This window comes from Lissotriton helveticus, chromosome 7 (assembly GCF_964261635.1).
Source record: "Lissotriton helveticus chromosome 7, aLisHel1.1, whole genome shotgun sequence".
NCBI lineage: Eukaryota > Metazoa > Chordata > Amphibia > Caudata > Salamandridae > Lissotriton > Lissotriton helveticus.
Window position 1 is genome coordinate 279,100,986 of NC_136068.1, and position 16,536 is coordinate 279,117,521.

The window sequence follows — 16,536 nt, forward strand, 5'->3', positions numbered from 1 at the left end:
AAAAAAATAGAAGCAGAATACGACAAAACCCACAGTGCAAATATCTATAAGTACCATAAGAGACAAAATAAACACCTATAATGATCTAGCAGACAATGAAGTGAAATATATAGCAAGACACCACACAGCGTGCAGGATGGGTGAGTTAGGCAGACCGGGACGTATCCTGGCACACAAAGTATGCATAGAACACAAGCAATACACCCCATTTTGCGAATGGTAGATGACAATAATACAGAACACTATGACACAGCCGGTATCCTACACCCATTTATGGACAACTATGGCGCACTATATAAAACACGGGACACTGCACATGCACAGGAGATCCTAGGTTATGTGGAAGATATTGCGCTGGCATGGCTTTCGGACAGCCAACCTGAATTCCTAGCACAACAAATCACTATAGAAGAAGTACAATCTGCTATAAAAACACTGCCAAAATGCAAAACTTCAGGGCCAGATGGATACACAGGGGAATTTTACAAGCATATTCCGAAATACTTAGCCCATACCTGCTGGAAATGTGTGACCAATCGTATAACACTCACACTCTTCCCCCAACACTACGTGAAGCACTAATAGTAGCATTGCTAAAGCCGGATAAAAACCCGGCGTTGGCCGAGTCCTATAGATCACTATCTTTAATAAACACGGACACTAAGATACTAGCCAAAATTATTGTGATACAACCGTTTATGACAGCTATTGTCTTACCAGACAAATCTGGATTTATACCATCCCGATCCACAACACATAATCTTCGTACGATATTTGCCCTGTCACATCAGCTGAATCCAGAGTTGGAGGCTGTGTCTCTGCTTCCAGACGCGGCCAAGGCTTTTGATTCAGTCGAATGTATCTGCCTGTTTGCCATTCTTCAGCAAATGGGTCTTTCACCCATGTTAATAAACTGGATTAAACGTCTCTACACTAAGCCCACTGCATGCATCAAAATCTATCGGCCATAATACAGATACAAAGAGGGACGCGGCAGGGATTCCCGCTGTCCCCTCTGCTATTTGCAATTGCTCTAGAACCACAAGCCTGTAAAATATGCCAGCAATATGCCCATATGGCATTACAATAAAGTTTACGTCCTATTGGCATATCATTGTATGCGGATGATATGGTACTGAATATTAGAGATCCCAACGTCAATCTATCACCAATAATTAGAGAATATATAAGATTCGCACGGCAATCAGGTCTGCAGATAAATTGGTCCAAATGAGCAGTGATACCACTAACTGCAAATACGAAATCGCCACAAATGGACTTCCCTCTAGTCTCGCAGGAGGAGCCCGATAAATAGCTGGACATTTGGATTTATCGCGACTCTGAACTCGAACTCCGAATTAATTATGGCATTGTGATTGATAAGCTAGAAACACAAATAGACCGGTGGATCACACTACCTTTGTCCCTAGTGGACGGGATATCTCTTGTAAAAATGGTGATCCTACCCAAACTACTTTACCTTTTCACCAACATTCCCATACTTCACCAGCCCCCATTTTCAGCCACTTATGTGCCAATTTGACTAAAGTAATATGGGCTGGGAAGCAAGCAAGGATAAGTCTGCACACAATGACACTGCCATACGCCTCTGTTGGATTCACAGTCCCTGATCTATACCTATATTACTTATGCGCCCAAGCGCAATATGCATACTACTGGTTTCCCCCGATACGCTATAAGCCACACTTTGCAGTAAAAGATGGTGACGCTCACCCGATTAATTAGCACACATATTACCACATCAGCGGCCTCATTTGACCAAACACGAAATTAACATAGTACGTACCGCGTCCCTGGCATGGAAGCATATTAGCCAGCTTACAAACAAAATCCCATTTTATGCATCAAACCTACCCCTGGCACAACATCCCTCTTTATCAGTTACACAAGAGAAAGGAAGTATGGGATTACTGGAACAGATTGGCATCACAGTGATGGGAGACATATACCCGAAAAGAACATTTCTAACACTAACTGACCTGACATTTGTGAGCAATCAAACGTTGTTGTTCAAATTTGCTTATCACAGATTGTGCGCAGCAATTCAGGAGCTCTACCTCACATATCCAAGTGAATCCCCCTCACTAAAAACGCTACAATTATTAAAACCCAGTCCAAACAGTGCCCACATAGTTGCAAAACTTTACAGAACCATACTGAGGGAAATTTGCGCCAACACGCAAAAAGCACGTGTTAAATGGAATTTGTTATTAGACAAGCCTCTAGATGTGGATGAATGGCAATACTGCTGCACACTTACTGCACACTTACTGAGTTTCTTACACCCAATGGGAATTTACGTATTATACACTATTAATATTTGCACCAAACCTTCCACACTCCATTCCACTTACACAAACATAGTTTGCGTGCATCTGCTTACTGTAAACACTGTAGAACAGACCAAGCTGGTTTTGGGCATCTAGCATGGTACTGCAGTAAAGTGAAACTCTACTGGGAAAAGGTAGTCAATCTGCTAAGTGTAATATTGAATTGTAAACTAGATTGCAAACCACAACTATGTCTGTTGGGTCATTTGACACATATTTGAAATCTACCAAGAAAATGCTGGCCGCTATAATGTTACTCTTAGCAAAACGAAGAGTAGCCATGCATTGGGACAGCAGAAAGGCGCCTACAATAGCTCGCTGGATATTAGACTCCATCTATTGTAAAGACAACTTTTTGATATATGCAGAAGAGCTGCCCACAACTGCTAAACCTTCTAATTACTGGGAACCTCTTACCACCTACTTACGTGAACATCCTTACCTCTTTAAAACTGATGCATAAATACTGCTTTTGTTATCATTCTGTAACATTGCTGACACGCATCATTGCCATGCTATATATCACTAAGTGCTGTGCTATGTATAAATATTAATTGCATGCTGTATCATATCAGATAGACTTGATATTGTAGATAAACATGGTTTGTTACAGTTAATTAAACACGTATAAATCATTTTTTTTTAAAAAGGGGAGCGAAATACGACTCTAAGGCAGTCTTCCTTTAAGGTGTATAATGGTGTATCACTGCTGACAAGAAATTATACCACACTGGCTTTCCCTATGAGCATACATTAACATTAGGAGGCTTACCCCAGGTCAATATCTAATCCTACAGTTTCCCATGCGCTACGCTACCTGTGCATAGTTACCCGACTGTGCAGGACAGGAGTCTCACACATGAAACCCACACAAGTTTTCACTTGTAATTAGCCAAATTCCCCTTACCCTTGCTGCATTGCAGTGTCCTTATCTTATCAGGTGGACATGACGGTAAACATGTGCAGTCCATTTACTGTATGTTTACCATGGGTAAGTAACCATTTGAGATGCTAACCCATTGTAAAAGGTCAAAGCCAGTTGATAAAAAAGCAAACCATCCATGGGGATTTGATGGGCAGAACCCATTACCCCACAAGTGGCTCAACATTTACTTAAATCATCCCCTCCTGTTATTTAATCTTGGGAGAGTTGATGAAGAATTAATTTTTGGTGGTATCCTGGATTCCTAGAAATGTGTGTAGGATTCATTATCGAATCAGACTGATACATACTTTTGGGGAAATATTCTCTCAGGCAATCGAAATGTGATATAAGGTTTTACCAGAGTACATATTCAATAAGAGCTGTGCAATCAAAAATTTGACTCACAAAAGGGAATTATTTTGGAGCATTGTTTTGGACATTGAACCACAGTTTTAGGGCCCTTTTACAAAGAATTTCCTATCTAGAGTTAGTCATCTCTGACTGAGCAGTCATCGAGAATGCCATTATGGTGTTCGAATATCAGTGACAGAGCATTTCGTATCAATTAATTTTAAGTATGGTTGTAATTTCTGCACCTTCTGCTATTTTCTCCTTTTACATTTCAACAGGTTATGCCAATTTTGATTGTGTGATAAGTAGTGATACATGAGGAATTCGGTGAACCAAACTCTATGGGTAATTTCTAATTTTAGAACATGGACCTAGAGTGGCAGTCATTTTCAGCAATATTCTCTATGTTCATGTAGCTTTAAATTGATTTCTGTGGCTATATAGAATTGGCGCACCCAGGGCGATGATTTTTAAGCAAGACTCTAAGATAGGGTTAGGGATTTCAATTACCACATGCTCCTTGACAGATAAATGAACATTTAAAGAATGGTTCAATATATTTACCATACGCTGTCATCACTTTTCTCCAAGGGTTTTCCAGTCTTGTCATAAAATTCATCAATACTCAAGTTTCCATTTGTATCATGGGCGGAGCTGAAGTTTGTGATGACACGAGCTGGAATCCCCAAACACCTGAGGACTTTGAAAAGAAAATAGAAGATAGAGTCATGAATGAAGGGATGTATGACGGTACAACGCGTGGTATTACCACACGTACCGTTACAACGCGTCTTTTACAACGCAAGTCGTTACCACGACTTGCGCTGTAGGGGTGCGGACTTAGGAATAGTTAAATTTACTATTCCAACACCAGCCTATGTACAGTAGGGAAGGTGTTGGAATAGTAAATCTACTATTTCTTATCCTTGAGCGCCTTCCAGCGCAAGTCGTGGTTACGACTTGCGTTGTAAAAGACGCGTTGTAACTGTACTGCGGGGTAACATCCGCGTTGTAAAGGATGTTCCCCGAATGAAGACATACATTCAATGCAAAGATATTGTTAGTGCCAGAACTTTAATTATTGGTGATTTAATGTCCTTCACTACGAGTAACTTGGAATGTAATCATCTGAAGTCAAATCATTGCAAACTGCAAGGCAGGGAACACTCTAAGGTCAAATTCTTAAAAGTGTTTTGCACAGCTAAGTCAGAGTTAGGCTTTCGACTATCTTCATTTGTAAAATAAAATCCACTTTACTCATTCACAGGATCTTCTTGCACTGACTAACCCGTAGTATGGTGTTATTTCCAGTGTGATTAAATCTGCTTACCTGGTGGGTTGAACATTGAAAATTAGAGGCACCTGCGAAAGGTGTTTGAAAGCCAAAAATATAAACGTTGTTGAGCACTCACAAATCACAGAAAAGTGTTGTTTTAAGAGGTAGGAGTCAATTTAAAAACAAAAAAAATACATTTTAAGGGAGATTTGGTGCAGAATGCAGCCAAAATGTGGCAGTGTAGAGGAAGAGATGGATCAAAGAGGATTTTTTTTTCAGTGGGGGAAAAATGTGACAGTGCAAATACTTTAGCCTCATATTTCCACATGCAGGAGCATACATGTCTACATTTTCATGTACCAAATGTTTACATTTGTGAATATTCTTAATAATCTACTACATCCACACGTTTGAAATGTGTATTAAACGTATAGTCATAAGCCTACTTGAACATAGTTTTCGGTGTTCTTTAGAATTGTATATAGTCCAATTTCCACTTTCTCTGTCTTGACATACTGAGAAATAATTAAAGTTATTCCAAGCTCCTATGCATCGTGTGTCTCTGGTCCAATTTACAGGTTACAAAGACAGTGACTATATTCTCTTTTATGTCTGGCTAGAGACAGCCTCATGTTGTGATGGCAAAACAGGGAATATATAGACGGATGTTCAGTGTTCATTTGGGCATGTATTCATCTTGCTTTGTCTTTGTGGTTGATGAGAAATGTGGAGCAGCGCAATTTAGGCTCCACCCTTACATGTCACAAAAGCGCAATGTTCACGTGCACCTGACACAACATGTGCGGTGTGTCTCAATTTTATTTACTTGAAATGAAGCATTTAACCACATCATTGATATGTATACATTGTAGAAGGTAGAGACTCAAGCGGGTGTGTTGGTTAAATATTAGTCTATCTATGACAATATATCATTCTCATTTGCACTTTGTTTCCAGTTATATTGCATTTAGTAACATATATTGCATATGTAATCATGAACTTATTTATCCACGTTTGCATTTATTCTGAAGTTAGATGTGCATATATAATCAAGGACATGAAGAACTATTGAGCAAAAGAAGCCTCTTATTCATCACGTATCCGGAATGAGGAGATGCTCAAGGTTGCAAAGACTGTTCAAGTTCTGGGATGGGAGAGTCGAAGGATGTTGCCAATACCTACTGTAGGGAGGAGACATAATTGGGTTTCTGGTGAAGCTGGGAAAGTGAGGATTGTCCTGAAATTTCTTGGTTTGATCAGTCTCACACCGTTAGAGCTCAGACCCAGATCCCTTTCGATTTTGAGGGGTACCGGGCTCTCTGTTTCCCTTGCAAGTGTGTAGCGTTATGCTAAGCACGCTGGGCCTCATTTATGAAAAGTGACGCATCGCTGCGTGAAAACAGCGATGCAGCACTTTTCATTGCACCCTCCTTGCGACACCAAAGATGCGTTATATTTACAGTATGACGCATCATTGCGCAAAGAGTTACAGATACGTCAGTATTTCTGATGTATCTGTATGGCGCAAAAGTGACGCATTGCTGGAGTGTGTCACAAAAGTGACGCAACTCCAGCAATGTGTCCTTTCACATGGGGCAAGCCCCATGTGAAAGGGCCTGCGTCAGTCTTACGCCTGCTGTGAGGCAGGTGTAAGAAATTGACGCAGTTGCACCCTAGAAGTGGCGCAGTGAAATCTCGTAGATTGCACTGCGTCACTTCTATGACCTTTTCTTGCGTCAGAACGCCCCCCTGCATACATTATACCTGGCGCAGGTATAATGTAGCGCAGGGGTTTACAACGTAATGCATCTACTTTGTAAATATGGTGCAACAAGGCACATTTTTACGCTGCTGGTGCGTCACAAAATGTGACGCACCGGCGGCATAAAAGTGACGCACGGCCTCATAAATGAGGCCCTTATTCTCTTTTTAGAAGATTTCTACTTGAGTTTTCAATATGCCGGCACATTCCTGCATGTCTGAATTCCTCACAGACCTTCCCCCAATCACTTATTTGCATCTTAGATTTAGTTTTGGTTTAAATGACTTTAGAATCTTTTCATGTCCAGAAAGGAGGATCTGAGTTTCGTTAAGGTACACCAATTTCAATTTCTTATTATCTGTATTGAGGTGACTGCATTCATTGTATGTCTTATGCTACTGAATCTGCATACTTTTCGATATGTCAGCTTGCCAGTTGTAATTCTGTACCTTTATAATATGTTCTTGATTTGCATATATATTGGATTGATTATTAACTTGCAATAAACCCATTAACTTCATTTACTGATTCTTGGTCCTCGTTGAGGGACCACATGGGCTAGATGGAAGTTGAACTATTTTACAAATGTTGACTCACATGACCTTTCAGTCAACTAAAAAAAAGGTTAATCGGATGAGAAAACGGTAATCACATTCATGCTTCGCAATTGAGTTACGGAGCTTCCACGCGTCTAGGCAGTGACTGTTTTACGTCCTTTTTTTTGCACAACATTACCTGAAGTGCTCTTGAAAGATTCTTAGGTGAAGCTCTGGCTCTCAATATTGAATCCTACTATAGCTTGCTCATCTATATCACCTTAGCTTTGCCAAAGAGGCAGCAAACTAAATTAGCATTCCAGGCACCACAAAACTGTTTTTGTTTATGTCAGTAACAGAAAGCCACTGGAGCTCTCAACATTAAAATGGGAAGCACAGGAGTATCTGCTCTCCGGTCCATCTGCTTACAATTCCCCTGCCAACTCTACTGGAATATTAAAAACGAAATGAGAGGGACAGGTCACTGTTTTGCTAATGTCATACTGAATATGACATCAGCCCTGCTCTACCCTACTGAGCAGGCCTGGAAGCCCATGGGAATTAGACTGAGAAATGTCAAGAGGGTCAAGAGCATAGACCGAGAAAGGAGACTACAATCCTCTAAGAATTGGGGTGCTCTCTGGTCGCTTTTTCTGGGGAAGTACACCGTACCTTTAGCCTCCCTGACTGCCCGCTGGTTGCCTTGGTCGTCCCTCCCGCCGCCGCAGCACACCATCTTCGCGGCCGCTGTGCGGAGGGGGACTACATTCCCGGGATCCTTTGCGGTGGAAGCCGCCACCGCCAATTCCGTGCCCGGAGGCGCTTAAAACTGATGAGAGCCCCGGTGGAGCGGGTGCTCTCTGGTCGCTCTTTTTGGGGAAGTACACCATACCTTGAGCCTCCCTGACTGCCCGCTGGTTGCCTTGGTCGTCCCTCCCGCCGCCGCAGCACACCGTCTTCACGGCCGCTGTGCGGAGGGGGACTACATTCCCCGGGATCCTTTGCGGCGGAAGCCGCCACCGCCAATTTCGCGCCCGGAGGCGCTTAAAACTGACGAGAGCCCCGGTGGAGCGGGTGCTCTCTGGTCGCTTTTTTTGGGGAAGTACACCGTACCTTTAGCCTCCCTGACTACCCGCTGGTTGCCTTGGTCGTCCCTCCCGCCGCCGCAGCACACCATCTTCGCGGCCGCTGTGCGGAGGGGGACTACATTCCCCGAGATCCTTTGCGGCAAAAGCCACCACCGCCAATTCCGCGCCCGGAGGTGCCTAAAATTGACGAGAGCCCCCACGTCGTGGGACCGGGCAAAGGGCGGGCCGTCTGTGGCCGTCCGGGGCCGGGAGAGGCCGGGCTGGGCCACGTTACTTGGTCCTTGGTGCCAGTTTTTTAATGAACTAATGATTCTTTGGTGTTAATTTAGTCACCATTTTATGAACTCATAGCAATACTGTACTAAATATTTAATCTAATTTTTAAAAAAGAGTATATGTTTTGTATCTCAGTGTTTGATTCGCTTTTTCATACACTGGTATCACTGCATTATTTCTGACATTAATTCCAAAACTATTTGCATATTTCTGTGCTAGATTATGGGGAAGAATACTCTCGCACAGCCTGTCCCTGCCACGAAACAAAGGGTAGTTTTAAATACTCATCTCCCTAGTTTGACAGTAATCGATCGAATGCTGCAAAAAACTATAGGGGTGGTTGTGTTTGCCATTGAAAGCACAGAAAGACGCCTTTCCCTCCCAGCTGGTACGCTCCCCCCATTGCCTGCTACAAATACATCGATGTTCACAGTAAATTCTCAGGACTCGATACTAACACCATCTTTTGTTGCCTTGCCAGGGGCTCAACCTGTCCTATTATCACATGATATTGTGCCTATTACGGGTAATGTACCATCTGAACCCTTGCCCTCTTTAACCAGGCTATCTTTGACACCCACAATCTTTGCAAAGGATGTAACCTTTGAGCCTCCACTTTTGATCGAGGATCTTACAGAAAAGATGGGGTGCGATACGCTTGTAAGTCCGATCTCTGTTGCAATCTCAAGCGCTAATAGCGATAGCCCGCGAGTAATGACCAGAGGGCAGAAGGCAAGACGTAAATTAAAGCATACTAATAGGGAAGGGTCATCTGCAAAAAATGCCAAAGGGAATGCGGGCCATAAACAGCGAAAAACTGCTGCAAAACAAACTGGAATAAAAGGAAATAAGGGTAACAGTCAGACTGAGACTGCATTTCCCCCAAATAGTATAGGTAATCTAGCAGTTGAGGAGTGTTTCTGGGGAAGAATGGAGACCCTTCTAACAACCCTTCTAGAACCTATCCGTTTAAAAGTTACGAATATAGAAACCAGGGTAACTAATATGGAGGAAAAGTTTGCTGGTAATCAGCAGCCTATTCAGGATAAACTAATTTGTATATTACATCAACCTATTCTTATTGACTCTAATGGAAAGCCCAGTAATACATCAAGGGCCCCAGTCACTCACACCCAGTCCAACAATAGTGAGGTTAATGGACGACTGGAGTCCAAGAGGCTAAGGGGTAATACCGGAATTAATGCACCAGGTCCATTTGGTCCTGCCCAAGCAATTACTAACAAAACTCTAGTCATTTGAGAAGAGTTGAGGACACTAGTGAGGCAAACGTAACTACAATCTTACCCATTTTAAATTTACCTCCTGAGGCCACACCATATACTGTGGTGTTAGCCAATGTCCCTCCCCTCCTCCCCAATGCCTTTGAACATTGGTCAACTTTGAGGAATAAATCACTCAATTTTCTATCTATTAAGCTTGGATTTGTTAATTCCTTGTTTTCTGAATTTAAGATGGCCAGAAGAGTTAGCTGGTTGGGCACGTCAACCAAATCATTGAGTGGGGACTGTGTAATCCTAACATTTCGGTCACCACCATTAGTTCGTAGTATAATTGATAGGGGTTGTACTGGGTCAGTTGACCCGGATTTTGTTAACATTCTCCCCCTCAGCTTCTTCTACTGCCCACCACAGCCGGATAGGTGCACAGGTCCCCTTGGTCCACCATTAAATCAGGGGGGTCCAATGGGAGGAAGAAGATATAGTATTCCAACATTTAATCCCTTTGACACCCTTAGTGGGTTAGAAAACAATGATTGACTACAGCTAGACACACCACAACATTTTTAAGCCATAGCAGCTGACTCCATACTTGCTGCCAGCCATGTGGAAAACGTAAAGGAAGGTAGGGAGAAAGCTTCTAATAGGATAAGGAATGAGGATCATACAGGGGGGTCGGATGTTGTGGATGATGGGCTAGAGGTAGGGAGGGAACACAGGACTACGACTGTATTCGTAAGTCCTAGTCCTGTTGCCCCTGTTTCTCCCCCCTTGGTTCGGCCGTTATGCAGTGTTTCCTCCTGGAACATTGCGGGCATTAAATCTAAAATTGGCAATCCACTTTGGCAGGACTTTATTCAGACCCAAGATGTGTTCTGTCTCCAAGAAACATGGAGTAGGGATCCAGTCCACCGTAATGGTTTTAAGACCTTCCATACCCCAGCTGTTGATGTTATGCATGGAAGAGCGAAGGGTGGATTGAGTATCTATTTGTCAATTAAGCTGAATATAACAAGGGTAATAGAGCCTGTTAAAGATATGTATTTCCAACTTCTGATACTTGTCTTGGGTTCTGACATTCCAATTGCCCTGCTTAACCTATATAATAATATCCCCCTTGGCAATGTCCCTAACGTTCTCAAAAAATTGGCCAAGGCATTGTTTGTACAGGAAAAAACCTTTAGACATGATTTGATGATACTCTTTTTTGGAGATTTTAACTGTACTTTGTGTAACTTGATGGATGATAACTGGTGTGGATTGACACGGGAAGACGGCTTGTACCAGTCACATTTTAATCATTCCTTCCTGGGTGAACAACTTAACAAACTATGTGGTAAATTTGATCTGGGATTTGTAAATTAAGTTTGTATGACACCATCTTCCCTCCCTCCAACATTTAATGGGAGGGGTTGTGTTTCTACTATTGACTATGCGCTGATAAGAAATAAGCATGCAAATAGAATTTACTCTTTTAAGGTTTCAGACATTGCTTTAAGTGACCACTTTCCGCTCTGTGTAGCCATTGTGTTTCCGGAGAAGTCCTCTTTAAAACGTAATATAGAAAGAGACAGTGTGGACGAAAATTTGTCCATTGGTAGCACAAATGGTTACTCGTTAAGATGGGCTATGGTGGATCAAACTGAAATATTTAATATAGTAATTGGTAAATGCATATCTGAGCTAGCGATTTGTTTGGGGGAAGACTCTACACCCGAAATGCTCCTCGCATCCTTCCTGACTATTTCTAATGAAATTAGGACTTCCCTTATGAGACAGGGAAAAAAGGTTAAACAAAAAGGAGGTTGGTTTAACCCTAGTTGCATTAGAGCTTATGCACTCCAAAAGAAAGAACTGCACAAGAAACCTAGGTGTGCTGAGGAAGTCAGTAGACTCAGGAAAGAGTTTAAAATCACTATAAAAGATAGAAAGAATGAGCTAAAAGCAGAAGCCTGGGAAGCCCTGCACCTAGCGTCCGGAAGGAACAATAGTGCGAGCTTCTGGAAGATTGTCAAAACACCCTTTCTTAGGGAAGAGGTAGGTCCCATACTTGAGATAGCAATCCCTGAATCAGATTGGATCAGGCATTTTTCTAAAGTATATGAGGGTGAGGGACTGGTGAGTTCTCCCTCTATCCCCACTGCCTACTCCACCTCAAGGAACTTACTGTTCACCCTAGAAGAAGTTGAAAAAGCCTTGCATGTGAGTCAGGGTGGGAAGGCCCCTGGCCCGGACGGTGTCCCTATAGATATCTTCAAGGCCACCATTTCTCTTTGGGGCCCCCTTCTGGTCCAGGTGCTGAATGCTAGTTGTGTTTCAGAATTATTGCCTACCTGGGTGGAGTCCATAATAGTGCCCATCTATAAAAAGGGGGATAGACATGATCCGGGTTGTTATAGACCCATCTCCCTTTTAGATTCCTTTACTAAAATAGTGGCTGGATAATTTTGGACCGGCCCTTGGTTTGGGCTGAAGACAATTCTATCTTATCTGATCTACCATACGGTTTTTGTTCTGGCCTAGGAACCGTGGAACAGGGCCTAAATCTTTTAATGCTGGTCGGGAAGTATACAAGGGCCAAGAAAGGGAATTTGTTCCTGGCCTTTGTTGACCTCTCGGCCGCATTTGATTGTGTGGTTCATTCCAAACTATGGATATTGTTGCGTTTGAAGAAAACATTATTTATTTTCTTAAACGTTTTTATAGTGATGATTCAGCCCGCGTCCGTTATGGCCTGAAGGGGGAACGCAAGGGCAAAATCCCAATCAGGAGTGGTGTCAGGCAGGGCTGTGTCCTGGCCCCATTCCTTTTTAACTTGTACATAAATGGTTTGGAGGCAGCCCTGTGCAATAATAGTTTAGATCCCCCATACGTAGCCGGCCGCCCTATCCCGGCGCTTTTGTACGCTGACGATGCTGTGCTAATGTCTCGTTCTCAAGTGGGTCTTCAGCGCGTGGTGGATACTTTTGCCCTCTTTATGAGCGAACTGTGCTTAAGAGTAAATACGTCCAAAACATTCACCTTGCGCTGCGGCAGGTACTCTAAAACCTCGAGGGCCATTTTTATAGCAGGACAGAAGCTTGAATACACTAAGTAATTGTCTTACCTGGGTATACTGTTTACTCAGAGCGAGTCATGGGGACAGGCAGTGGCAGTGAAAAAACTCGCGATGATTCGCTCAACGGCTGCCCTCAAGACTTTCTCGAAGAAATTAGGCACCAGACCACCTACGGAGTTCATCAAGATCTACAAAGCCAAATGTGTATCTGGCGCAATTTACGGCAGCGGGGTGGGGGATTTGCAGACCCTATACCCATCCAGGTAATTGAGAACTCCTTTTTAAAGTTCATCCTTGCAGTTCCTAAGAGCACTCCTAATTATAACTGCCACGCAGAATTGGGTCTTGCCTTTATATCTGATCTCATCAAGCTTGAGCCTGTGCTATTATGGCACAGGCTGTGGACTGAAGAAGAACCAAAGCTGAATAGAGATATTTTGACAGATATTTTGAAATTGGAAGGAGCTATGAGGATACCATGGCTGAGCTATGTATGTAAATTTCTAACGGATATTGGAAAGTTAGACTATTTTCTAAATCCTTTTACTATCTCAGCCATTTCACGCCAGGACCTGAAGAAGGAGGGTTTGGCTTTTTTGGATTCTTTAAGAATTACATCTGAGGTCTTAAAACCTACTGTCCTGCAACATAATATGTTATTAACAACTTTTAATATTCAACCCTATTTGGTACATGTCCCTGATAATTATGATAGATTTTTGTTATCCCGTTTTTGATTTGGAATTTTCCACAGATTGGTTTGTTTTCCAACAGTAAATAATTGGACACAAGACTTACCGCCTTGTCCCTGTGACGATGTTTCCCCCCAAAGCACTATGCATGTTCTTCTATTTTGTAAATTTTATAGCTTGATTAGGCGTAGTGTTTTATTGCCGCTACTGAGAGGGATGGGCCATCGGCAATGCCGTCTGGCCATGTTAAGCATTTAATACCTGGATAATCATCTATGTGTTGCAACAATTACATGGTTTCTGAAAAAAGTGATGCGCAGTAGGAAAAGTTTGATCATATAATGCACTTTAATGATATTGAGGTTGTTTATGTATTGGAAATTTTTTACTATTAATGAATTTTCTACTTTGTATGACACTGAAAGAATGTACAATGGAACTGTAATGAATTTTTAATGTAATGTTTTTTATGTACACTTTTATGGTTGCTTTTTAACAATCGAATAAAGTTATATTTGATTGATTGATTGATTGACTGAGAAATGTGGTAGAGATGTGTCAGATTGGATGTATGTGAAGGGTGTTTAGAGGAGCAATGTAGATTACAAGAGTCCTTCACTTTACTCTTACCTTTGACTTTCAGTGGCTACCCAAGTGCATATTTTAATTTGGCCACTAGAGGACTATGTGTACTAACAAATGATCTGACCTGAAGTAAATTCAAGCAAATGCTACAATTAAATCACAAAACAGGTTTACTGAGTCACCATTTCCAACTCCTGATGTTTGCAATATATATGAGACCTCATTGACGACTTCACCTGAGACCATGTTCCAGAAAGGGGGCTGTGGGTGCCTACGGCATGGGCGACAGCTTTCTGAGGGGCATTCTGCTATTACAGAAGTGGCAATGCCAGGGCACTCTGCTATTACTTAAGAGGCTTCAGAAGGCTCTGTGTGACCCATTCTGTAGTACTAATAGCACTGGAGCACATGTAGCCTCAAAGATGTGGAGCACAGTCAGTGAGCCCTCTGTGGGTGACTGCTGTAAGAGGGTAAAGTGTGTAGCCTGGGTCCCCTGACATCTTCCTGCAGGGGGCACTTTAGTCCCATTTGAAGTTCAGACCGGGTACCTGCCTGCACTGTGAAAGACAGCGGCTGCTCCAAAGAGCTGCTTCGCCTTTCATGAATGTGCTGCCCCAAATTTGAGTCTAACCTGGGGACATTGCATTATCTACTATAAGGCACACTGTCCACCATCTGTACCGGGTACACCGTCTGAAAGGTGCTGCATGGCGCAAACAGAATCAGTGCACCTTATCTATAATAAATAATACAACCCCAGGGTAAAATCTTGCATAACGCATCGTTTGATCTTTCCAAGAGGGAAATGTTTTGCTTCTTCCCTTAGGCTTTTTCTATCAACACCTATCCCAGACACCTGTTGGTTTTGATTTTCGACCATGTGTCTCCCCTACTGCAGGTGATCATCCTTTTACCCTTCCACTTTCAAATAGGTAGAATGCCTTGAATTATCTGCAGGCAGTGGATTGACTTTTAGAAGTAGTGGTTACTCACAAATACCTCTGTCTCGAACAATTTTCCAACACCCGTTAGTTCATCTCCCTGCCATGCAAACAAGTCTTTTGCAGTTTTTAATGTTCCTGCCCCGTTGTCTGGGAATGAGACATTCATAACAAGTTTTAATCAATCTGGTCCAACCACCACTTTAGTCAAATCTGGGTAAAATGGGTCATGTGGCATTGTCTCATGGAACACCGGGTCGTCAGGATAAGGGGGCATATTATCAAGTAAGGGTTGTTACATTATTGCCGCTTTTATCGGCAGGAAACTGCCGATAAAGCGGCGATAATGGGCTTGATAATATGCTCTATGAATTCCAATCGAAGCCCATGTTAGATGTCTTCACATCTAACATGGGCTTCGATTGGAATTCATAGAGCATATTTTCAAGCCCATTATCGCCGCTTTATCGGCAGTTTCCTGCCGATAAAAGTGGCGATAATGTAACGCCCTTACTTGATAATATGCCCCAAGGTAACTGTGCAAGACTGGCTTGATATCGTCTCTACTACTCACATGTGGGCATATTAGCAAGAACCTCGTTAAAATTATCGCTGTTTTAGCGGCAGGAAACTGCCGCTAAAACGGCGATAATGGGCTTGCTAATATGCGTCATAGAATTCCAATAGAAGCCCAGGTTAGATGTGCAGGACATCTAACCTGGGTTAGCTGGGTTAGCAAGCCCATTATCGCCATTTTAGCGGCAGTTTCCTGTCGCTAAAACGGCAATAATTGTAACTAGGTTCTTGCTAATATGCCCCATGATCTGTATCCAGGAAACTTGGCGGGTGGACCCACTGCATGTTGAAGGTTTCTCTTTCCTATTTACAATAGCAATACCATCATATGCAGTTCACACTAAAGGGGGTTTACAGATGTTGATTTCTAATTTGCTGCATACTATCATTTGATCCCCTTACTACCAATTTATGCTATTATCATTTAAGGGGGAGGATTGTTTTGATCCTAAATATTTTTTATAATAATGTGTTTGATTCCACTCGCTGTAACATTAATGCTTTGGAAGTTGACAGACGCTTTTCTAGTGCTTTCAACTTTTCCCTCTCTAATTGCATGGGCTGACGATTTTAACATCCACAGATGTAGCCTTTCGGTTAGACAGGTGTGCGGACTTACAAATTGGGCAGATGTTGGTACCTCTCACTTCCTTCATACGGTGAGGCTTTATAAACTATGATCCACAAACAAGTCCTCTTACTGCTGGAAGACCACAACACTATATGTAATCCACAGATTCATACGTTTGTGGGGAGAGGTACACACTCTACAATCGATCATTTTTTAATTAGCTTCATTGTCAATCATTTAGTCTCCAACATTAAGGAGCAAACAAACAGCTACAACCCAATAGTGTTATTTTTGACTCTACATGCCGATT

At 42.4% G+C, this 16,536-nt stretch overlaps 1 protein-coding gene across 1 annotated transcript in view; it reads right to left on the reverse strand.

Annotated features, from left to right (window-relative positions):
* Positions 1–16,536, reverse strand: part of LOC144766733 (protein-glutamine gamma-glutamyltransferase E-like) — a 238,670-nt gene that overhangs the window by 94,070 nt on the left and 128,064 nt on the right. The window contains exon 6 of the mRNA XM_078650485.1: positions 4,192–4,327. Within this exon, the coding sequence (XP_078506611.1) occupies positions 4,192–4,327 (136 nt within the window). The remainder of the gene's footprint in view (positions 1–4,191; positions 4,328–16,536) is intronic.